We start from the raw sequence: 20,661 nt of genomic DNA on the forward strand, positions 1-20,661 counted from the left end.
AGATATTAAAATCAACTTCTTATTAATTAAATTTAAAATAATTTAAAGTTAATTAATTCTTTATAAACTTATTATTAATATAACTTCTCTTTTTTCTATTAAAATCTTTTAAATTTTTCTTAAATTATAGAATATAATTTACTCTTTTAAATAATCTAAGAATTATTAAATTTAAACTTATAATTCTAAGTAAATCTTAAATTAAAATATTTTCACTCTTCGAGAGTCGAATTTAATCTCGAAATTAGATTTAAAAATTAATTACTTTTTATAAATTTAACTTATAGGCCTAAACTTGTATAATAGAATAAGATAGAGCTAATTTAAAAAATCTTAAATTTATATATATAGTTAATTATGGGGGTAGATACGATTAATTATTTTAGTGCGCACGTCATCTGCGTTGAAATTCATCTAGTAAACACATTGAAAAGCATGGCTGCCTCTATTCTAAGATGGCCATCTGGGTCTAATGAAATAGATGAAGCCTTTCTCTCGAATACCCATCAATATGTTTGCGCGACACGGTGTGGCTACCGCTGCGCGGAAAGCACCAACAATCGTCGGTAAGCCCTACCCTCGTTATTGGAAAAACCCTCAAGCCCGACAACTGCATCTGTCACCATCGCGTCGAGCTCAAGGATCGCCGGGTCCTCGAAATTTCCACGCCACATCCTCTCGCAAAGCTCAGCCAGTTTCAGCACATGCCGTCGACGATCCGCCGCTTCAGCCCCCTGACTCCTCCAACCCTGCCCTCTCATTCCCATGTCTCGATGCTCAAGAGGCCAAGACAGCTTCACTTTCTAAGCGCTCCCTATCTTCCGGTCCTGAACCATCATATGTCACCGGTATACATCGCAGTTGGCATTCTCAAGATGCACTGCTTCTTGACTGGGGGGGCGTTCTGCCAGAATTTAATATAGCTTATGAGAATTGGGGACAACTAAACGAGGATAAAAGCAACGCCATACTTCTACATACTGGACTATCAGCATCCAGTCATGCACACAGCACAGAGGCAAATTCCAAGCCTGGGTGGTGGGAGAGCTTTATTGGCCCCGGAGCCCCTCTTGACACCAACAAGTATTTCATTATCTGCACAAATATCATAGGGGGCTGCTATGGCAGTACAGGGCCCAGCTCGCTCGATCCGGCAGATGGCCTTAATTACGCTACGCGATTTCCAATTCTGACAATGGAGGATATGGTGCGAGCACAATTCAGGCTGCTCGATGCATTTGGGATCAAGAAGTTATATGCGAGTGTCGGATCGAGCATGGGAGGTATGCAAAGTCTAGCAGCTGGCGTGATTTTTCCTCAAAGAGTGGGTAAGGTGGTCAGCGTGAGCGGCTGTGCACGAAGTCACCCCTACAGCATTGCAATGCGGCATACGCAGCGTCAAGTACTCATGATGGATCCGAACTGGTCACGAGGGTTTTACTACAATAGCATACCGCCGCACGCAGGTATGAAGCTTGCTCGTGAGATCGCTACTGTGACATATCGAAGCGGACCAGAATGGGAACAGCGCTTCGGCCGAAGGAGAGCGGACCCGAGCCGACCGCCGGCGCTTTGCCCAGATTTTTTGATTGAGACATATCTTGATCACGCTGGAGAGAAGTTTTGTTTGGAGTACGATGCCAACAGCCTTCTCTACGTCTCCAAGGCAATGGACCTATTCGATCTTGGACGCGAGCATCAACTGCAGATGTCTGGCCTCCGACAGCAGAACAACTCAAGGTATTCGTCCGGAGAGAAGGTCGAAGGAGACGGTCGTTATTGCAGTCTTGCGCTGCCAGACAAGCCTTATGAAGAGCAAGCCGCTGAGACGGCTTCCCAGTCTTTCTCCGAACCTGTAGCTTTCACCTCGACGAGACCCCCAGATGATCTTGTGGCCGGTCTTGCACCGCTACGCAGTCACCCAACCTTGGTCATGGGCGTCGCCAGCGATATCCTTTTTCCCGCTTGGCAGCAAAGAGAAATTGCGGAAACATTGCGAGCGGCCGGTAACCGATCTGTTACGCACGTTGAGCTAGGGGAGGACACTTCTTTGTTTGGACATGATACGTTCTTACTCGATTTGGAACACATTGGAGGTAATATCAAATGCTTTTTAGGCTAGGATTCGAGCGCTGTATTGCGCGGGGATAAGAGGAAACGAAAGACGTGAGGAACAAGGTGGAGCGTCAAAATATAATGTAGGTTGCATAGTGAAGCGATGCGTAATCGCTTTTCGCCCAATGGATGGAATGGTGAAGAAGGGAAGCCCCGGGGATGGTGTGAAAAATATCGCTGGACGACAGGGCAGTCGAAGCTGGAAAGGAAAGTGTTATCACCAACTAATGCCGATGTGATTGCAACACGTAGTAATTGGCTTACAGTCCATGCATGCACATTGGAGTGTTAATGTCATCATCATGCATATATCCGTTGACCGAGACAAGCCCACAGCCAGCCAAACCTGAATTCGCTTATGCAGGCCTCGGGAGTTATGACTATGTCGAGCAGCATGCAACCTCTTTTGCAGGAGATATCAAAGGAACGAATGCCGAAGGAGGAGATGAAAAGAAGAATATTCTAGGGCGTAGTACTAGGTGCATAAATTACGTCAAATTTAGACAGTCAAAGAAAGGGAACAAGAATTGAAGAACAGCAACAAAGGGGGGGAAAATGGAGAAAATATAGGTAAAGGGAAGAAAAAGGGAAGGAAAAAAGCCAAGCAAGGGAACTAGAATGAGCAGCTCCCGGCCCTGGTGGCCCCCCCGGGACGGAAGGGAGGAAGAAATGACATTGGCCTGCTCAGCTGCTGATGACGAGGGCTTGTCACTTTCCGTGTCATCCATGCAATTATAATGGTAGTAGAGACTCCGAATCCTGAAAGATGAAAATCATATTTAAATTCCCTCTCCTTCCATCCAGGTGTGGAGTCCCTAATAAATTCCTCCCTTCTCGCACAATCAATCCATCAATCCATCAATCCATCAATCCATCAATTCAATCAGGTATTGAGGCTTGCGCTAGTATCAGTATCCGCCTTCCCAACTTTCCCAACTGAGAGAGATATCTTGGCCCATCCACCAATCTGCCCACAAACAATTGCCATTGCCATTCCGACATTCACTCTCCCGCAAAGAGGTCTGGTACCTCTCCCTCTTTTCTTTCCACTCATTCTTATTCTTATTCTCATTCTCATTCTCATTCTCGTCCTCCATCACCATCCGCACCGTAGCAGCCCAAATCTCGCCGCGCGTCAGGACTAGAGTAGCGGCTTCGAAGTTCCCATCCGTCTTCTCGTCAAGGGGGAAAGGGACCAGAGCATTGAAAGTAGCTCAAATTAGCTTATGCTCGCCGTCTGACAACTTTCGCTTCCGAGTCCGCCAACACCTCCACCCTTCGGATCTCGATCCTACCTTTCTTCTTTTTTGAAACAATCACACGCTGGCCTTTCCAACTTGACGGGCGCTTCAGGCAGGCCCCAGGCCTCAGTAGTGAACATGCTCACTTTCCGCAAAGCAGCACTACTAGCCGTGTTCGTGCTCACTGCTATCTACCTACTACACTCATCTCACTCCGCGACCTCCACCGACCCGGCGAAGACTGCAGAGGACTTCAAAGCCGACTTCGATGGATTGACATATCCAGCTACGACAGGCATACCTGCGAATTCGGATCCTGAATCGAGACCGTATCCTCCTCCCCGACAAGGTTCGAGTAAAAAGAACGACGCTCAACAGCCACTGACCGAAGTTGTCACCAAGGGACTACGTGAACAACTCCAATACCAGTTCCCATATGATAGAGCAGGTAAATTCCCAGCATACATCTGGCAGACATGGAAATATACTCCTGCGTCTGGTGACTTTGGGGAAAGCTTTCGGCCAGCAGAGGCAAGTTGGTCTGAACTGCATCCCGGTTTCGTTCACGAAGTCGTTACGGATGAGGCAGCTGTATACCTCCTGAAACATCTCTACGCCTCCGTGCCGGAAGTGCTTGATGCATATGAATCACTTCCATTGGCCGTCTTGAAGGCCGATTTCTTCCGCTACTTGATCCTCCTTGCGCGTGGCGGCATCTACACCGACATTGACACAACGGCTCTTAGATCGACGACGGATTGGATTCCTGAAGAGGTTCCCCGATCTTCGATTGGCCTGATCATTGGTATCGAAGCCGATCCAAATCGCACAGACTGGAAAGATTGGTACTCCCGCCGTATCCAATTCTGCCAATGGACCATCCAGGCCAAGCCGGGCCATCCGGTGCTCCGGGACATCGTTGCAACCATCACCGAGGACGCGCTTCGAATGAGGAAGAAAGGTGTGCTCAAAATTAACAAGTTTGACAAGAGTATTGTTGAATTCACTGGGCCGGCTTTGTGGACAGATGCGGTATTCAGCTATTTGAATGACCCTAATTACTTCAAGATGGATGGGAAGAACATCACATGGGAGGCCTTCACGGGTATGGAGACTGCGAAGAAGGTGGGGGACGTCGTCGTTTTACCAATTACGAGCTTCAGTCCTGGTGTGCAGCAGATGGGTGCAAAGGAGCCGGATGACCCGATGGCCTTTGTGAAGCATGATTTTGAAGGTTTGTTATCACCACCGTGGGATCTGAGAGAAGTATAAGCTAACGAGCCTCTACTAGGCACATGGAAGCCTGAATCAGAAAGAATACATCCTGAGCGCGAGGGCTAGTGAAGACGGCATTTTCCTCAACATGCTACCATCGAAGCCCTTCATAGATCGGCAAGCTCGAAAGTACCCAGCATCACTATATGATTCCTCTGCCCAGTCGACTCCCGCTCGGTTTTGTCAAAACAGAGCTGCTCTTCCACACCTGATGCGACACCACAGACAACTTAATGAGGCCTGGTCTTCCCACTATCTCTCATACGGAAAAACAGAAATCATGGCGACGAGGGGGAGGGTTTTGATTTATTTTGAGACAACAAGTTTCAAGGGCTGAATCTTGTGGATTCTCTTTTACGAACTTAGCATCCTAGCATACGGTATAGCGCATGTTACTGCTGCATTGGGCACGGAGTTTTGAGATGTGACTGTGAAATACAATGGGCGAGGACATTTGCAGGGCGACAAGGTAGCAAAGATCAAACAATCATTGATCCTATTTTCAATCACGAAATGACCAAAAATGATCAGAAATGATCAAGGGTGCCAAGTGCTACACAACTCTCTTTTCCAAGTTAGCCACTTCCCTATGGGCGGCTACTTCAATCCATCACAAGGGAAGTCTGTTTTTGGCGCTAGTCGTTTCATCAACAAAAAACACTGAATAACGAGACAATGTCATCCAATCCACTTAGAGATGACAGAGCTCTGGTGCTTCATTTTGTATTGCGGAAACAGGGCGAGCTCGACCTTGTCTTCAAGAAAGCAACATGCTCGACAGACTGGTAACATTGTCTGACCAAGGCCGTTCACGCACTGTCTGATTCATTCACTTCCACTTTCCTTTCTTGAGCTTGCCCGCTGCTCGTTGCTTCAATAGCTGGGTGAAAATCTGGGGGATCTACACTGCAAAATGGTATATCCCTCGGCCAAACGCCCGCTCCATCAAACCGTTGCAAAAGTGTCATCTCTGGAGATGGACGCTGTCATCTAGAACCTGTTGTCACCAATCCCATGGTCCCCGCCGAGATCCCGCTCGTTTTCCCGTGCCCCGCCCCACATGTTCCACTCATTCTCATTACCCCTCCCTCCCGGCGGGCCTAAAGGATGCGAGTCCGGGGGTGGTACAGGTGTCACCCTGCCTCTTGCACCATGATAACCGGTATCTTCTTCCCCGAGACTCCTCTCATCAGCAACGCCATATTCTTGTCCTGGATCTTGATGCCTTGTGGTAGGGTATGGTGGGGCGTGCGGAGTAGGAGGGTCATATACTCCCATAGTGCCTATGTCACCACCAGCGTTGAGATGAGGGAGGCGTTCCATGGGGCGAGGGTAAGGCACTTCTGGGTTCGATTGCGCGTGTGCAAGCAAGCGGTCGGAATCCTCTTCTTCAGAAAGCGGTTGATATCTAGCTGGTTTGCCAACCTGCACAAAAGGATGAGAGCCATCAAACGAATGGTTGCCAGTCTCGAAAGCCGTGATCTGGTTTCTCGTAGGCTCGAGACCTGTTCCTTGAGCGGAATTCTTGTAGCTGATATCTTCCGTGCGTGTCTTCCGACCAATAAAAAACCATTTGAAACCTCTGCCTACGGCTTTGATGATGTCCCAAGGGTTGAAAGCGTCCATGAGAGCTTTGCTGCCAAAAGGTCCGCCATGGTAAGCCGTCTTCGGATCTGGAAAGAAACCTGCGGCTGATTCTGAGGCCACGATCTGAGAGCGCCGCACATCGTAGACTTTCCATGGGAATGCCCAAAGGTGAAAGACGCTGAATATTGCCATTTCAATGCAGAGAAGCATAGAAGGAATGCCGATTTTGATATCGGGTGTTTGGATGCGACTAGAAGCTTTAATGGCACCAGTGGAGGTGATGCTGGATATGACGAACTGTATGGCCATGTTAATACAAGGTAAGTAGAAAGAATGATATCAGATCGACTTACGGTCTGCCAGAATGAGAGGAAGATGACGAGCTTAATCGCGACGACTTTGAGGAACGGGCTATGCGCTGCGAGGTCGCGTCTGAGCTGGATGTAGAACTGAATGAGACAGTACATCGCAACCGTTACGCAACCTCCTTCTATTACCATGACCTAAAACGATCAACATGTGGGCTTGAAGCTTCGGGGAAAGTAGAGCTTACCCAGACGTGAGCAAAAGCTGGACTGAGAGATTCCAAACAATACCTACCAATAGCCTGTGTGATGACTGCTACTAAGGTCATGAAGACTCTCACGAAGCAGTATTGAAAGACGCCAAACCAAATGATCTGGTAACTAGGTCAGCACTCGGATAGTGCCCAGACAGGTTGCGCTACCGCTCACATTGAACCAAGTCAATCCACTTCTTGGTGTCCTCCAAATCCCGGAGTCACCCCCACAGCATCTCTTGAAATAACTTATTGGCAAGACCCAGCCTCTAGGTTGTATTTTCCTGAAATAATCTTTCTGGTTATGCAAATCCGGTGCAATGTAAGCGCAAAGCAGAGAAAAAAAACTTGCGATAGCGAAAGCTTCATAGCAATCCCTGATCACTTCAAAGTAGACTGCGCGCGTGTAGAAATAGTATGATAGGAAGGAGACGACGGAGTAGATGGGAACCATGAAGAGAACTCTTATGATACTGATGGCTATTAATTTCAGGGCGCAGGGAAGAAAGGGGGGGTCGACTCACTGCCGTTGTTCCCATGGCTTCAGATAATGGGTACAATGTCGCCATATGAGGTAAAAAGACATAAGGACCGAGACGAGGCCAAACAACGCAGAGAGTATTAGGCCGAAATGGTGAAATTGCAGACCATGCCATAGCTGGGTCTCGTGGACTAAGGCATACAGTCAGAACTTCATTGTACGATACAAAGTCCCGGCAGACCTACTCTTCTCGTATTCCAGCGTGGAATTACATTGTGTCCACACCATCTCGTGCTCAAAGCCTCCACCGCTTTTTAGGAAAACGTGATAGCCTCTGCCTCAGGTATACGACCCAAAGCGTGCTATTTCTGTTGTTGTCGGAGCCGGTGTTGGCTTGTCAATGCAGGGAATTCTATCTCAAGAATGCGCTTCAATTCCGAATATTGGAGGGATGTCAAGCAGCCGTGTGAGTCTCTGAAGACAGGAAATGAAGAGTTGCGAAACGGGCAGGGAAGAATTCGTGCGCTCAATTATTGCTATGGGTACAGGGGTTGTTCCTTTGTTTCGTATTTGGTCCAAAGGGTTGCAGGGTTACAGCCTGATGAAATGGCGGCGATTCTATGCATTCGTTGGAGTGTGAAAACAACGTTGTAGGAAGCAGTGTGCAAGCGCACCGAAGGCAGGATGGAGTGAGGTCTCATGCAAGCTTGCTAAGTGCCAGCCAACATGGTGCCCTAAGATTACCCCTGCTGCGTTTAGTTTTACGCTGCTGCGCGGCTACGCAACGAGCCCGTCTTCTAGCTAAATTATATCCCTATTCCGTATTCCCTAGTTGCAGAATCACGCGAGGCTACGACACGATGCGTCAATGGCATACAACATTAAGCATGACGCTGTGTTATCATTTCTATCACTACCGAGTGTGTGGCGCCATGCTATTGCGTAGTATAACGACACCCATTTCTGGTAATAGAGTATCGCCTGTCCAACCATGCAATTCGATATGATGGTATAATACATGACTGCCATTCAATATTCTGAACGCCTGTCCCTCCAGCTGTCTCCTCGCAAAGCATCTCCCCTGTAACCTCTGCCTCTTCCCCGATAGCTTCCTGAGTAGCCCCCTCCCCTTCCATACCCACTCCTCCCAAATTCTGGGCCATTGTCTACAATGGAGCCTTCCTCAAACGAGAATCTTTTCATCTCATTACCCCGACCTCCGCCTCGACCTGCCGCTAGCTTGGCCAATCGTCGACCCGCTTCGGCCTTTGGAACAGGCAAGTAGTAAAGCTTTGGCTTCGCCGCAGTCGACGGGAAAAGGTCATCAAGCGCTCGAAACCCGTTACCACTGTCTGGCCTTGTTCGTAAGCTTCGCGGCTCCGATCCGCTGATTCGAGGTCCGGATGGTGGTGCAGCCTGCACGCCTTGGCCGGCATCCATTCTGGGAGTTTGTGCGGTTCGAAGACCTCCACTGTTCGAGCCTACTTCTTGCAAGTAGGCTTTGATACCATCTTCTTCATCCTCGTACACTACCTCCCAACGCTTCGATGGTTGCCCGCGACCACTAACCGCCGTTTGCTCGACATCGATCCACGTTTTGAGCTTTTCCTCAGGCACGAAGTCCACCCACAGCTGCCGCCTGTCTCGCTCGTTGGGCCAAACCCGATCATGCAATCCAGAACGAACCCTGGATGCTGCAGAGATATTTGCAAAGCCCACAAGGCAGTGAGTGCGCACGGAATCAAGGAAAAAATCCGTTACTATACTGGGATTGACAGCAGTATCTGGCGGCGTTGCAATGGTTATGAGATGGTCTCTAAGACTTTCAATCTTCAATGGACGCATGAGTTCGCGAATGTATAGAGCAGATGTAGCTGGATGGAGAGCAGGGCTAACTGTTTTGTCTTCAGCATCTGGGTAATGAGACTGTTGGGATGGGGGCTCCAGATTGGCAGGAGCCGTGAAAAGATTTTTGAATCGGGTGTCTGATGATGGTTTCATAGGTGACTCGGCTCTCTTGACCGGTGTGGCCGTAGCGTTTCTCTCCTTTGGTGGGCCCATCTCTTCAAGTGCGCAAGGGTCAATTTGTGATTGCGAAATTCTTGCGGCATCGGTCTGTCCAACTGTAGCCGATGTCCTGTTTATGGCGAATTTACTTTCCCCATTGCTGCATGTATAGCCACTCATCTGAGCATCGCTGTCTTGGGCGTAAGTTGGATCCGGTCGTGACGAACCATCATTCGGCCTTTCTTCTGGATTTGTACGTTCTGCTATAGAATCTTCTGGAAGTTCTACTAGGGGCCTCCCATTGTCTGCCTTCAATCTTTTCTGTGTGATTTCCATAGAGGATGGGGGTGGACTCTGACTCCGCCGCTTTCTCTTGCGTGAATCTTCCAAGATTTCATCGCCTGTGAGCGACGTTTGAGTTGACATTCCCGTTTTAGCCTCGGCGGCCTGCACATCTCCAATCCGTGTTTGGACATGGACAGGTAATTGAAGCTCTGACTCTTTTGCATTTTCGTCTGTTTTCTCCGATAAACTTTCACTCTGGGTGCTTTTGAGGGTCAACACATATCCAGACGGCTCTTTGAGAATGTCTGATGCCTGTCCCTCAAGTCGCTCGTCTCCTTGCACCTCTCCTGTTTGAGATTGTGCCCGCACCAATTCATCTGACTCGTAACGAGGCGCATCTTCCTCTGCCACATCTGCAACTTTCAGTTCGTCTTTGTCTTGCTCCTCAGGTTGCGGCGCGTTATCTACTGCATCTTGCGCCTGGGCTTCCAATGGAACCGCTTTTGTCACGAATTCGTCTTCCTGAATATTCTTAGAGGGTTCGTTTGCAGCTGACTCCGTTTTCTCGGGTTGTCCATGGGCTTCAATCAGTCTCTGAACAAGCGCTGCCTTCAGACCTGTCTTTGGAAGTCCACGAGCTACGAGCTCATCCCGAAGTTTAACGACAGTAAGCTTTTCAAAGTCTGGCATGATCAAGGGAAGGGCGCGCACATCTAAGATTTGACCTGAGGTTTGTCATCTGTTAGCTTGTCACTTGCTGAACTTGAGTTCTCGAAAGCGTGAAGTCGCCGTCACCGCGTTTCATTCAGAATCTGATTACGTAATCATATTTAGCGAATTACAGCGAATAACAGACATAACGCAGCGTCACGTGAAGGCTTCTGCCGCAAATGTCCGCTTCATTGAGTATCCTTTCGGTCCTGCACTACTTTTTGGAGGATGTACAGCTAGAAAGCATCTCAGTGCTTCCATCTTCGTCCGCAAGGTAATTACATGCATGCACATTTCCGAAAGCCGGGAAGGCGCTCTCAACTACGATCTCATACGATCTAAAAGAAGACACTGGGAGTCACGCACGATGCCTTTCGAACGCTCTAGCAAACCCTATCTCCTGTATGTTCATAGGCATCTCCCCGTGACGCCGAACACTTACTCAAAAGTCTTTGAACTCGTGATCGTACTTCTGCGCCATATCCTTGGAGTATCCGCTCTGGCTCTCCGAAGGGGGGTCGTAATTGTCGAAGTTACTAGCGTCAGCTGCATGTTTGACTTTTGGGATGATAGGGCTTTTGATCCTTCGATGATACAAGGCGTCCCAGTCAATGGTCTCGAAGAACGGGTGAGACTTCACAAGAGCGGTGCCGTTGACACCACCGCTGGAAATATTGCCAAGCCGCTGAGATGGATTGACGGTACAGAGACTGCCAATGAGGTCGCGGGCATTGGATGACATCCACTGAGGATATTTGACCTTTCCTTCTATGATCCTGATCGGCAGGATTAGCATGGAATGGGCGTACATAGGCCGAGACGGACTCACAGCTCATAGATCTTCATTGGGTTTTGATTCCAGAATGGCGGCTGTCCAACGAGGAACTCGTAAATGAGGATACCAAACGCCCACCAATCGACGGCAGTACCGTGCCCTAGTGTACATCAGATCAATGAAGTTCTGAAGAACCAGGATCATGTTGAGGAGACCTGAAAAGAAGGGTTTGATGAACGCGGCTTTACCTGAATTTCGAATAACTTCTGGAGCGAGGTACTCTGGCGTTCCACAAAGAGTGTAGGTCTCTCCTACACATATAGTCAGCTAAATTTACGAGCCAAGGTCCCATGATCAGCGCACGATTCGAGATTTCCTTTGCAAACCCAAAATCCACGAGTTTCAAGTGGCCCTCGGAGTCAAGAAGGATGTTTTCTGGTTTCAAATCGCGATACGCAATGCCCTTCATATCATGGAGGAACTCCAGTATTAGTACAATTTCTGCACCGTAGAAACGTGAAGTGTCTTCGTCAAAGCGACGTGCTCTTCGCAAGTATGTGAAGACCTCGCCTCCAGGGCAATAGTCGAGCTTTGAACGGTCAGCGGGATTGTCAGAGCTTTGGACATGGGTTGCGGACTAGCATATACAGACAATCCCGGTCCGAGAAGCTGGTAATCATGGTTGTAATGAAGGGATGGCCGGCTACAGCAGAGAGCGTGTTTCGTTCATTTTTGATATGTTCTACTTGCTTCAAACGAATGACTGTAGAACCTGAGTCCTCCTCTCTTTAAAAAGAAAACATTTTTGCATATTACTTACTATCGACCTTGCGGAGTATCTTCAGAGCGAAAACTTTTTGTCCCTCCTTTGGAGACCCGGCTAAACGAGACAGCCATACACGCGCAAAGGTACCTGGACAAATGAATCAGCTTAGACTTCCGAATGTCCGGAGCAACCTTACCAGTCCCAATAGTCTTGATCAATTCAAAGTCTCCCACTCGTAATTGTTTGGACGCAACCCCGACCTCTTTGCTGCGAGGGTTTTCCGCAATCTGACTTGGCGAAAGAGGAGGCCCATTGCACTCGAAGCATGCTATAAAGTTCTTCTCTTTCTGCTTCTGTTCCTCGTCAATTGGCTTATCATTGGCCAAGTTGCTGCTGTTGGTACGGAACAATTTATGGCCGTGAGGAGCGTGGAAGTGGGATTTGAATTTCGCGGTTGCCATCTTGATGCGCAGCAGGCTAAGTCGTCTTGGAATGATGCTTGGCGAATTTTCGAGGTTGGCAATGGCCTCCGGTGGCAGGACTGCCGTCGAGCGACATCGTTCAGAGAGTGTGTCGTGGAGGGGGGAGTGAAGTTGGATGGCTGATGATGAGCCGGCGGGACTCAGGCCAAGCCCTGGTGCCATCTAGACTGCTTTTTCCGCTCTGCTTACCTAGTTTATGACGGAATTAATGCAAGGATATCTGAGTTTAACACCGTATTCCTTAATACCTAAGGTAAGCTGCTATCGATTATTCAGGGTCTTCTGCAGGGTGATTTGCAGAAAGATCTTTGTCCATTTGAAGAGAGTTTGCAGATTGCTCGTGGTGGATGAGCGATAATATTTGTCGGGTTGTGAAATCTGTCGGGTTATGTGAGTGAGAGTGAGATTTCACAAAGTGGGATAAGTCAAAATACTCCTTAGAGCCGTGGAGCCTTCCGTTGAACTCTCGGGACTTTCATACAACTTACAAGTCACTGTTTATTTTGGGGAGCTTGGCACTCGAAAGGAATTAATTCCGGGTGATCGGAAGCCGGTTACCTATTCACCTATTTTCTTTCATTCACACCAAATGGACCAACAACGTACCACACAAGCTATAACACAAAGCGAATTTTTGTTATATTCTTAGATTTCAAAGCCACGGAGTATAGCAACACAATCGCCAAACAGCTGCACTTCATAATGGTTCTAAATATCAACGATATGTGAGGTGCAATATCAGATCATTGTTCAGGACCAACTATATCATCTAGTATTCTAGGAGTGTGCCTGACGGTCACAGCTCATTTGGTGTAGTGTCTGACGCGAGCTCAAAGCCGGCGTCTACATCGATGCCAGACCAGACTTGCGATGCTGTCCTGCCAAATCCCATCAAAACACCTTCAATCTGTACTTGTATTCAGGATGAGAGCAACAATGAGTCTGCTTTCACTTAGCTAAATCTCTCTCTCTGCTGCACCAACACGTAAACCTTACCCGTAAAGACCCAGTACCTCTCCAAAAATCAATATCAGCACCATGCCCACGAATATCCTTGATTGTAACATATATGACCGAACTCCCTATACCTCGTAAGCTTCGAGAAGTGCACACAGTTGCAGAAAAACGTTGACTTACAACATCGCCTACGACACCAATTGCGTAGCCTGCTGCTAAACCTGTGAAACCGACTGATAGGCCTGCCGCAAGGTGCATGAAGCCACTAGGATTTAGGTAAGTACGGCAACAACATGAGTGGTACCGACTCTTGCATCGCACGTACTTAAAAAGACTATAATTCTGCCCTGGGGGTGGCTCCAGATCTCCGGCTATCAAGACTGCTATCACCAGGGAGTATACGGCGATGATTCCAGCCATGACCACTGGAATCAGAGACTGTAGATCCTTGGGGTCAGCCTGGCGATTCCGAAAGTATCAAATTGTCCTTCAGACCTTCATTATCAAATCGGGCCTGAATGTCCCCACGCCTGCGATTCCAATGCCGGATTTGGCAGTGCCATATGCTGCCCCCGCACCTGCATACACATTTCGTAAGCCATCTAGTAGTATCAGGATCGCGGTGCATTTCCTAAGAGCATACATCCGAAGATCATCTGCGAAACATTAGCCTGCAGCGCTGGAGTAAGGTAGTTGGGGTGAGGTGACATGGAGCTTACAGCAAATGCAATACCCCCCTGCGCAAACCCATTAGCATCGATCCAGGTAGCAAAGATCTGACTGTCATACCATGCCGAAGAAGGGCGCAAACTTGGGAGACAACTCTGCTTCCGCCATGTCTGCCTCGATTTGCTTCTATATATCCAGGTTTTCGGTCAGGCTTCGCCAATCGCTGACGTATTGCAGAGAGTTCCTAAGAAACCTCAGGGAGAACTGTAGTGGGAGGACTGTCGGAGGTGAAGAGGCTTCAGCATAAAATTCAGACCAGTATGGTTCTGAAGTGAAGTGTGCTGCAGCAGAGAGTGTTTCGTGGAGTGTGGAGTGTGGAGTGTTGGGCAGTAGATGCAGGGTTCGTACTTGTCCATCCCCGAGATTTCTTGCTCGCCCGCTACAGCCATTTCCGAAACATCAGTCCCAATTTTTCGTTCAAGGCCACTTTGACAGGTAATATGATTGCACTCTCCAGATGCTAATCACCGTATTCGCAACGATCGCACATCCCTTGGGTCTGGCTCACTCCCCAGCATTCGATCCGGCCGTCGTCTAAATACCCACTTCGCGAACACGAAGGAAACAACACCTCTGACTTGACCCCGCGAAGAACCAACAGCAGAAGTCAGAAGCACGAAATAAACAATTATGTCTACAATTTAGCCGAATCAGCTTTGGGACCAATGTTGATGTTTCCGGAACCTTCGCCGTCAGTCTAACGACAGGCAATTCGCCATTCCCTCTACTGCTAGGAAGGCATTGCCTGCTGCCGTTCGGCATATTTCTTGATCCATTCTGTAGTAGATTCAAGATTACGTTAGCAGGCATGGCAGATTATGGGGTTCAGCAGGACCGGAATGTCCGTCCGAACAACTACGGACATGCGTCCTCCTATCAACGAGATGCGGCGTTCTCGAATATTTTTGGAGCTTCTCCGCCGCCAGGAAGGTCTCAGACGATGAGCAGCCAAATCCCTCAGCTGCCTGCTGAAAGATCGCAAACTATGACTTCTCAATATTCCGTGGCGTCTCAAATATCGTCCGCAGCGGCGCGAAGGCCTTCTCCAGGGGATCGCCAACAATCGAACGGCTATCCTCTCTCCAACACGAATGGATACTATCCAAACCAGAGACAAAGTAGTGGTCTTGTACAGCCGCAACCCCTGCCTCAATATCTGCCTCAACCGTTGAACCCAAACCAACGTCCTTACCCTCAACCTCAGCGCATTGACGCTCGCCAGCCCGCGCAATCGCAATACAATAGACAACCACCCAATCGTGGGTATCCTCCAAGCCTTGTAGACTCCTACAAGCCTATCCCGAATCGAGGCTATCCTTCCAATCCGGCTCTCAATGCCGATCCGTACCGAACGCAGTCCATGGCGTCGATGACAGCCCCCGCGACCTACAATCCGCCTCCGAGTAATTACAACCAGGCATCCGCGAACTCTTTCCGTCAGCCGTCATATCAGTCTCTAGGGTCTAGAACGACAGCGCAAGGGCGAATCGTTCCAGAACGGCATGACGAGAGGGCCATGTCGATGAACTCTTTCTCGATGGAAAGAGATCATAATCAGACAATGAGTGGAAGAATTATACCTAATCGGAGAAGAGAGTCTGGTGCAGAGCTCCCCGCGGATGATGAATCCACTCGAGATACTCCTTCACGCACCCCAACGCTAACCAACCCAAGTGCTCGTGACAGGACCACCAACCCTGATAGTACCCCCTCCCGAACGATGTCTATGGCATCTACCATTGTGCCTCCCTCTGAAGCAAATGACTCTTTACAGCATAGGCCTTCCGTACAGAAGGGGACCTCTGGTAATAGTGCTGTCATCTCCGCCCAAAGCAGGGCTCCACTGGTATATCCTGCGCTATTATCCCGGGTAGCGGATGTTTTCCGAGAACGAATATCGGCTGGGGATCGCAACAAGAACGATCTGTCCTACAAATTCGCCTTCACTGGTGCAGAAGCTGTGGATCTAATATCGTACATAATCAAGACTACTGATCGAAATCTTGCTCTACTTCTGGGCCGAGCTCTGGACGCGCAGAAATTTTTTCATGATGTTACTTATGACCACCGGCTCAGGGATTCTTCGACGGAGATATTTCAATTCCGGGAATCACTCATGGAGGATACGTCAACACACGTCAATGGTGTATTCACTCTTCTTACTGAATGCTATTCGCCCACCTGCACAAGAGACAGACTTTGCTATTCTATAGCATGTCCCCGACGGTTGGAGCAACAGGCACGATTGAATCTGAAGCCACAGCCAGGATTGAGGCGTCAGCAGTCATCAACAAGCATACATGGCGAGGAGACTGATGAGCAAAAGCTCTGGATTAACACGGTCACAAAAGAGGTTGCTGACAGCGTGGGAGAAAAAGAGAAGAAGCGGCAAGAAGTAATATCGGAGATAATGTATACCGAGCGCGACTTTGTGAAAGATCTTGAATACTTACGAGATTTCTGGATGAAGCCTTTGCGCTCTGCGAACACTTTGAGCCCATCTCCAATTCCTGAACGACATCGGGAAAGATTTATTCGAACGGTGTTCTCCAATTGTATGGAAGTGCACCAGGTAAATTCCCGGATGGCTGAGTCTCTGACGAGAAGACAGCAAGAGAATCCAGTCGTACGGAATGTAGGTGACATTTTCCTAGAATGGGTACCAAAGTTTGGTCCATTCATCAAGTATGGAGCCAATCAGCTCTGGGGCAAACATGAGTTCGAGCTGGAGCGCACAAGGAACCCCGTGTTTTCGAAATTCGTTGATGAGACAGAGCGCCTCAAAGAGTCAAGAAAGCTTGAATTGAATGGTTACTTGACCAAACCAACCACGAGATTGGCACGGTACCCTTTACTTCTCGAAAACGTTTTGAAATACACTGCGGAAGATAATCCAGATATCAAGGACATCCCTAAAGCTACTGCAATGATAAAAGATTTGCTGCAAAAAGTAAACACGGAGTCTGGCAAAGCCGAAAACCAATTCAACCTGCGGCAGCTACAGTCGGCTTTGAAATGGACCTCAGGCGGACAAGGTGATCATCTAAAACTTCTGGAGGAGGGTCGTGAGCTGGTCTACAAGGGCCCTCTGAAGAAGAGTCCGACGGACTCGAGCGAAGTCCATGTGTACCTGTTCAACCACGCTCTGCTTTTTGTAAGACAGAAAACAAACAACAGACAGGAAGAGCTTCGAGTGTACAAGAAACCCATCCCGCTTGAGCTGTTGATCATCACCCAAATGGATGAGGTCATTCCCAAGTTAGGCATCTCAAAAAGGCCATCGTCAAGTTTAATACCAGGGGCAAAGGCAGCGATCAACGGCCCAAAAGCTGCTGGCGGCGCCAAAGAAGGCTTTCCCATGACGTTTCGACATATCGGTAAAGGTGGATTCGAGCTGACTCTTTACGCCGGCTCAACAATTGCAAGACGGAAATGGATGGAGAACATCGAAACGCAGCAGGCTAAACTTCGAGATCGTGGTAACTTCTATACCAAGGCAGTGCTTTGCGACAACTTTTTTACCAATGCTCATAAAGTAAATTGCCTTGTGCCAATCGGTAAGTTCTCGGTGACATTTTTGAGATATCAGCTAATCCCCAGTAGATGGTGGTCGCAAGCTTGTTTTCGGAACGGACTCCGGTGTCTATGTATCAGACCGAAAGCCCAAATCGCCCGCCGCGAGACCGAGACGCGTGCTCGACATTTCTTCGGTCACTCAAATCGATGTCTTAGAGGAATACCAACTTCTACTTGTACTTGCCACCAAGAGTCTAATGTCATACCCTTTGGAGGTCCTGGACTCTCCTGACAATGTGTCGCCAATGTTGAAGAGACCAAAGAAGATCCAGAACCATGCCAACTTCTTCAAAGCAGGGGTTTGTATGGGGAGACATCTTGTGTGTTCGGCCAAAATGTCGGGGATTTCCACCACCATCAAGGTGTTCGAGCCGATGGACACAATTTCAAAAGGCAAAAAGAAGCCAGCCATTGGTAGGATGTTTCAAGGTGGCCAAGACACACTCAAGCCGTTCAAGGTATGTATTAATCACTGCTTTGTGGAGCCTCGTACTGAACCCTTCAGGAATTCTATGTACCCGCAGAATCATCGTCGATAGACTTTCTAAGATCCAAGCTATGTGTCGCATGTTCTCGAGGCTTCGAGGTAGTGAGCCTCGAGACCCTTGAGACGCAACCGCTTCTCGATCACGCAGATACCTCTCTCGATTTCGTCACTCGTAAAGATATCATCCCTATCTCTATCGAACGGCTCAATGGCGAATTTCTTCTCCACTACACTGACTTCTCTTTCTTTGTCAATCGAAATGGTTGGCGGGCTCGACCTGATTGGGTGATAAACTGGGAAGGTCGGCCTCACACCTTTGCCCTCTCGCATCCTTACCTCCTTGCGTTTGAGCCAAACTTCATCGAGATACGCCAGTTAGAGACTAGCCAATTGGTGCATATCATCACGGCCAAAAACATCCGCATGTTACACTCTTCGACACGAGAGGCAAGTCTCCATCTACTTGATTGCTCGCAAATGGAACGAACTAATGGTGTGACCCAGATCCTGTACGCTTATGAAGATGAAGGCGGCGAAGACGTCGTCGCAAGCTTGGACTTTTGGTCCAAACCACCACAATAACGCCCGTTCTATCGAAAAGGCCCTTTCAATTGGCACCGATCCCTAGCCTACTCTTGCCCTTCGCGAGCATTGTGGCCCGAGGGTGTCTGGCGTTCCATTACCTCGATCACCTTAGCATGTCGTTCATCTATGGGTGGCTTCTCTGTATGTCATACTATTGGCTACGCAGGAATAGAAGGAGTTTGGCGTATCTTCGTGATCTGCGTGAGAAGGCAAGCACTGAAACCATAAGGGATGGACGATGTTTACGAGGCTGTTTGATATCTGCATGGCAGCATACCTAGGCGTCCAAATCCACATGAGCAGGCCTTTGACTTCTGCTTGTCTCTAGGAAGCACTTTCAAGGTCTATGCGGCGACGCTCGATCACAACGGTAAAGTACGAGCAAGCCAGCGCAGTCTCGCCTCTCGACAGCAAGCTTTAAATCATAATTTGTTCTGGTCTTCTCTTCCAATTACAGTGGATACTGGGACGGGCCACCGTTCTCGACATCGGACCACTAAAATTGACATGCTCCAGGGCTTGTCTTCCATCGAGCTTGACGTCTCGGTGTCATGGATCTTTGGGCGTGATATGTGCACTTCTTAAATCACAGCTTCCCCTCCTCCCTCAGTCCCTCATAGAGCGCCCACGCAGCCAAAACCTTCGCGTCCCTTCCCCCATGCCTCCACACTTTCTCCAACGGACAAAGCATTAAGGTAATCTTCTCCCCATGATCTCTTAGGCCCGTTAGCTTTCCCTGCCACTCATTCATTTGTTCTCTTGGTATTCGCTTTTGCCACAAGAAAATCGGCACAAATTCATCACAACCCCCTGGCGACGGATAAACGCCCTGCTGTAAATGTTCCTCATCATCAGATGTGGCACTGGACAAGGCGAGTTCGGTCATGTTTGTGAGCTCATTTGCTGGAACCTCCAATCCCGTCTCTTCTTCAATCTCTTTGGCGGCCCCACCGGCGAATGTACCAGCATCGTCGAGCATTCCAGCCGGGAGTTCGGCAAGGGATAGCGAGCCGGCAGGGATACGCGGTTGCATGGTGAGGATCACATGTTTCTCATCTTCCGACTTGAAGGGGACGTCATCAGGTTGTAGGATTAGAAACATGCCGACGCTGCCGCCTCGTAACTGGATTACAATTTCTCAGTGATCATTGCCTATCTGAAGAGTAATTTGAACCTTGGAACATGTTTCGAGGGTGAATACTCCCAAGACATGTCTCAAGACTCGAGAATCTTTTCAAAGGAGGAAACAGGGACTCCGAAAAACGTACGAAGACGGAACCGGGTAGCTTCTCACCCTTGTCGTTTGATACTTCTGCTTTCAACTTGACAAAGCCGATGCGTTTACCGCCAAAGAAGTCCACAGACTGGATTTCGATGGTGCGGAGCTTGTACGGAGCAGAGTGGAAGGTGTGAGACTTGTTCTGCTGCGTGGAAAGGGAATGCTGCAGTGTAGAAATCCATGTTTTGAAAGCTGGAAATGAAAGCAGCTGCTCCTGCGAGAGGTCTGACGTCAGATGAACTGCAATCTGTGGCTTGCTGTTAGGGAGAGTAAATGTAGACATTGCTGCGAGACTTGATTTAAACAAGGACGAATTCAACGGGTTGCAAGAATTAACATGGGCAGCTGCCAGCCGAACGCTCCTGATGGGGGAAGAACATGAATACGTCGGCGGGCTAAGCAGCAATCGATAAAGCATGGAGTTGTTCCCTAGACCAATGACAGCGACAGAGGCAATGTTTGCGTATCATGACTGAAGCTTCTAGTCTCAGAAAGGCCCCACGCAGTAGGAAACCCTGCCAAGCCTCGTTTTTTTGATGGTTTGGCTGATATGAGATATTTACCCCTAGGTATATATCAGCATTAATAAATTTCGGGTAGCTTAAACCCGAAGTGAATTACCCCCGAAGCTATCTCGAAGCTATTTTTAAAAAAAAAACTTAATAATCTATAACTTCGATATATTATTATTTAGGGCCCCTTCGGTAACCACATATTTTCAAAATATGACATTTGACTTTTCGTTAGTCAATTATCATTCAATA

The 20,661-nt window shown here is 48.5% G+C and overlaps 7 protein-coding genes across 7 annotated transcripts; 3 read left to right on the forward strand and 4 right to left on the reverse strand.

The window, feature by feature from the left end:
• Window positions 1–511: 511 nt before the first annotated feature.
• On the forward strand, window positions 512–2,122 carry HO133_009763 (uncharacterized protein; the record flags this gene model as incomplete). The annotated part of the gene is made up of 1 exon (XM_037300622.1): window positions 512–2,122. One exon carries the CDS (start codon window positions 512–514, stop codon window positions 2,120–2,122), a length of 1,611 nt encoding a protein of 536 aa, XP_037154470.1.
• Window positions 2,123–3,494: 1,372 nt separating this feature from the next.
• HO133_009764 (uncharacterized protein) lies at window positions 3,495–4,697 on the forward strand (the record flags this gene model as incomplete). Its single annotated transcript, XM_037300623.1, has 2 exons — window positions 3,495–4,590; window positions 4,648–4,697. 2 exons carry the CDS (start codon window positions 3,495–3,497, stop codon window positions 4,695–4,697), a joined length of 1,146 nt encoding a protein of 381 aa, XP_037154471.1.
• A 924-nt stretch (window positions 4,698–5,621) lies between these two features.
• Window positions 5,622–6,718, reverse strand: HO133_009765 (uncharacterized protein; the record flags this gene model as incomplete). Its single annotated transcript, XM_037300624.1, has 2 exons — window positions 5,622–6,515; window positions 6,572–6,718. 2 exons carry the CDS (start codon window positions 6,716–6,718, stop codon window positions 5,622–5,624), a joined length of 1,041 nt encoding a protein of 346 aa, XP_037154472.1.
• Window positions 6,719–8,287: 1,569 nt separating this feature from the next.
• Window positions 8,288–10,240, reverse strand: HO133_009766 (uncharacterized protein; the record flags this gene model as incomplete). The annotated part of the gene is made up of 1 exon (XM_037300625.1): window positions 8,288–10,240. The coding sequence occupies one exon, from the start codon at window positions 10,238–10,240 to the stop codon at window positions 8,288–8,290; it is 1,953 nt and encodes a 650-aa protein (XP_037154473.1).
• Window positions 10,241–10,703: 463 nt separating this feature from the next.
• HO133_009767 (uncharacterized protein) lies at window positions 10,704–12,263 on the reverse strand (the record flags this gene model as incomplete). Its single annotated transcript, XM_037300626.1, has 6 exons — window positions 10,704–11,037; window positions 11,091–11,196; window positions 11,400–11,625; window positions 11,675–11,799; window positions 11,857–11,949; window positions 11,999–12,263. The coding sequence occupies 6 exons, from the start codon at window positions 12,261–12,263 to the stop codon at window positions 10,704–10,706; spliced, it is 1,149 nt and encodes a 382-aa protein (XP_037154474.1).
• Window positions 12,264–14,778: 2,515 nt separating this feature from the next.
• Window positions 14,779–18,615, forward strand: HO133_009768 (uncharacterized protein; the record flags this gene model as incomplete). The annotated part of the gene is made up of 4 exons (XM_037300627.1): window positions 14,779–17,527; window positions 17,574–18,004; window positions 18,052–18,480; window positions 18,538–18,615. 4 exons carry the CDS (start codon window positions 14,779–14,781, stop codon window positions 18,613–18,615), a joined length of 3,687 nt encoding a protein of 1,228 aa, XP_037154475.1.
• Window positions 18,616–19,204: 589 nt separating this feature from the next.
• On the reverse strand, window positions 19,205–20,180 carry HO133_009769 (uncharacterized protein; the record flags this gene model as incomplete). The annotated part of the gene is made up of 2 exons (XM_037300628.1): window positions 19,205–19,741; window positions 19,887–20,180. 2 exons carry the CDS (start codon window positions 20,178–20,180, stop codon window positions 19,205–19,207), a joined length of 831 nt encoding a protein of 276 aa, XP_037154476.1.
• Window positions 20,181–20,661: the final 481 nt, after the last annotated feature.

This window comes from Letharia lupina, assembly GCF_014066315.1.
Source record: "Letharia lupina isolate WasteWater1 chromosome Unknown contig_7, whole genome shotgun sequence".
Taxonomy (NCBI): domain Eukaryota; kingdom Fungi; phylum Ascomycota; class Lecanoromycetes; order Lecanorales; family Parmeliaceae; genus Letharia; species Letharia lupina.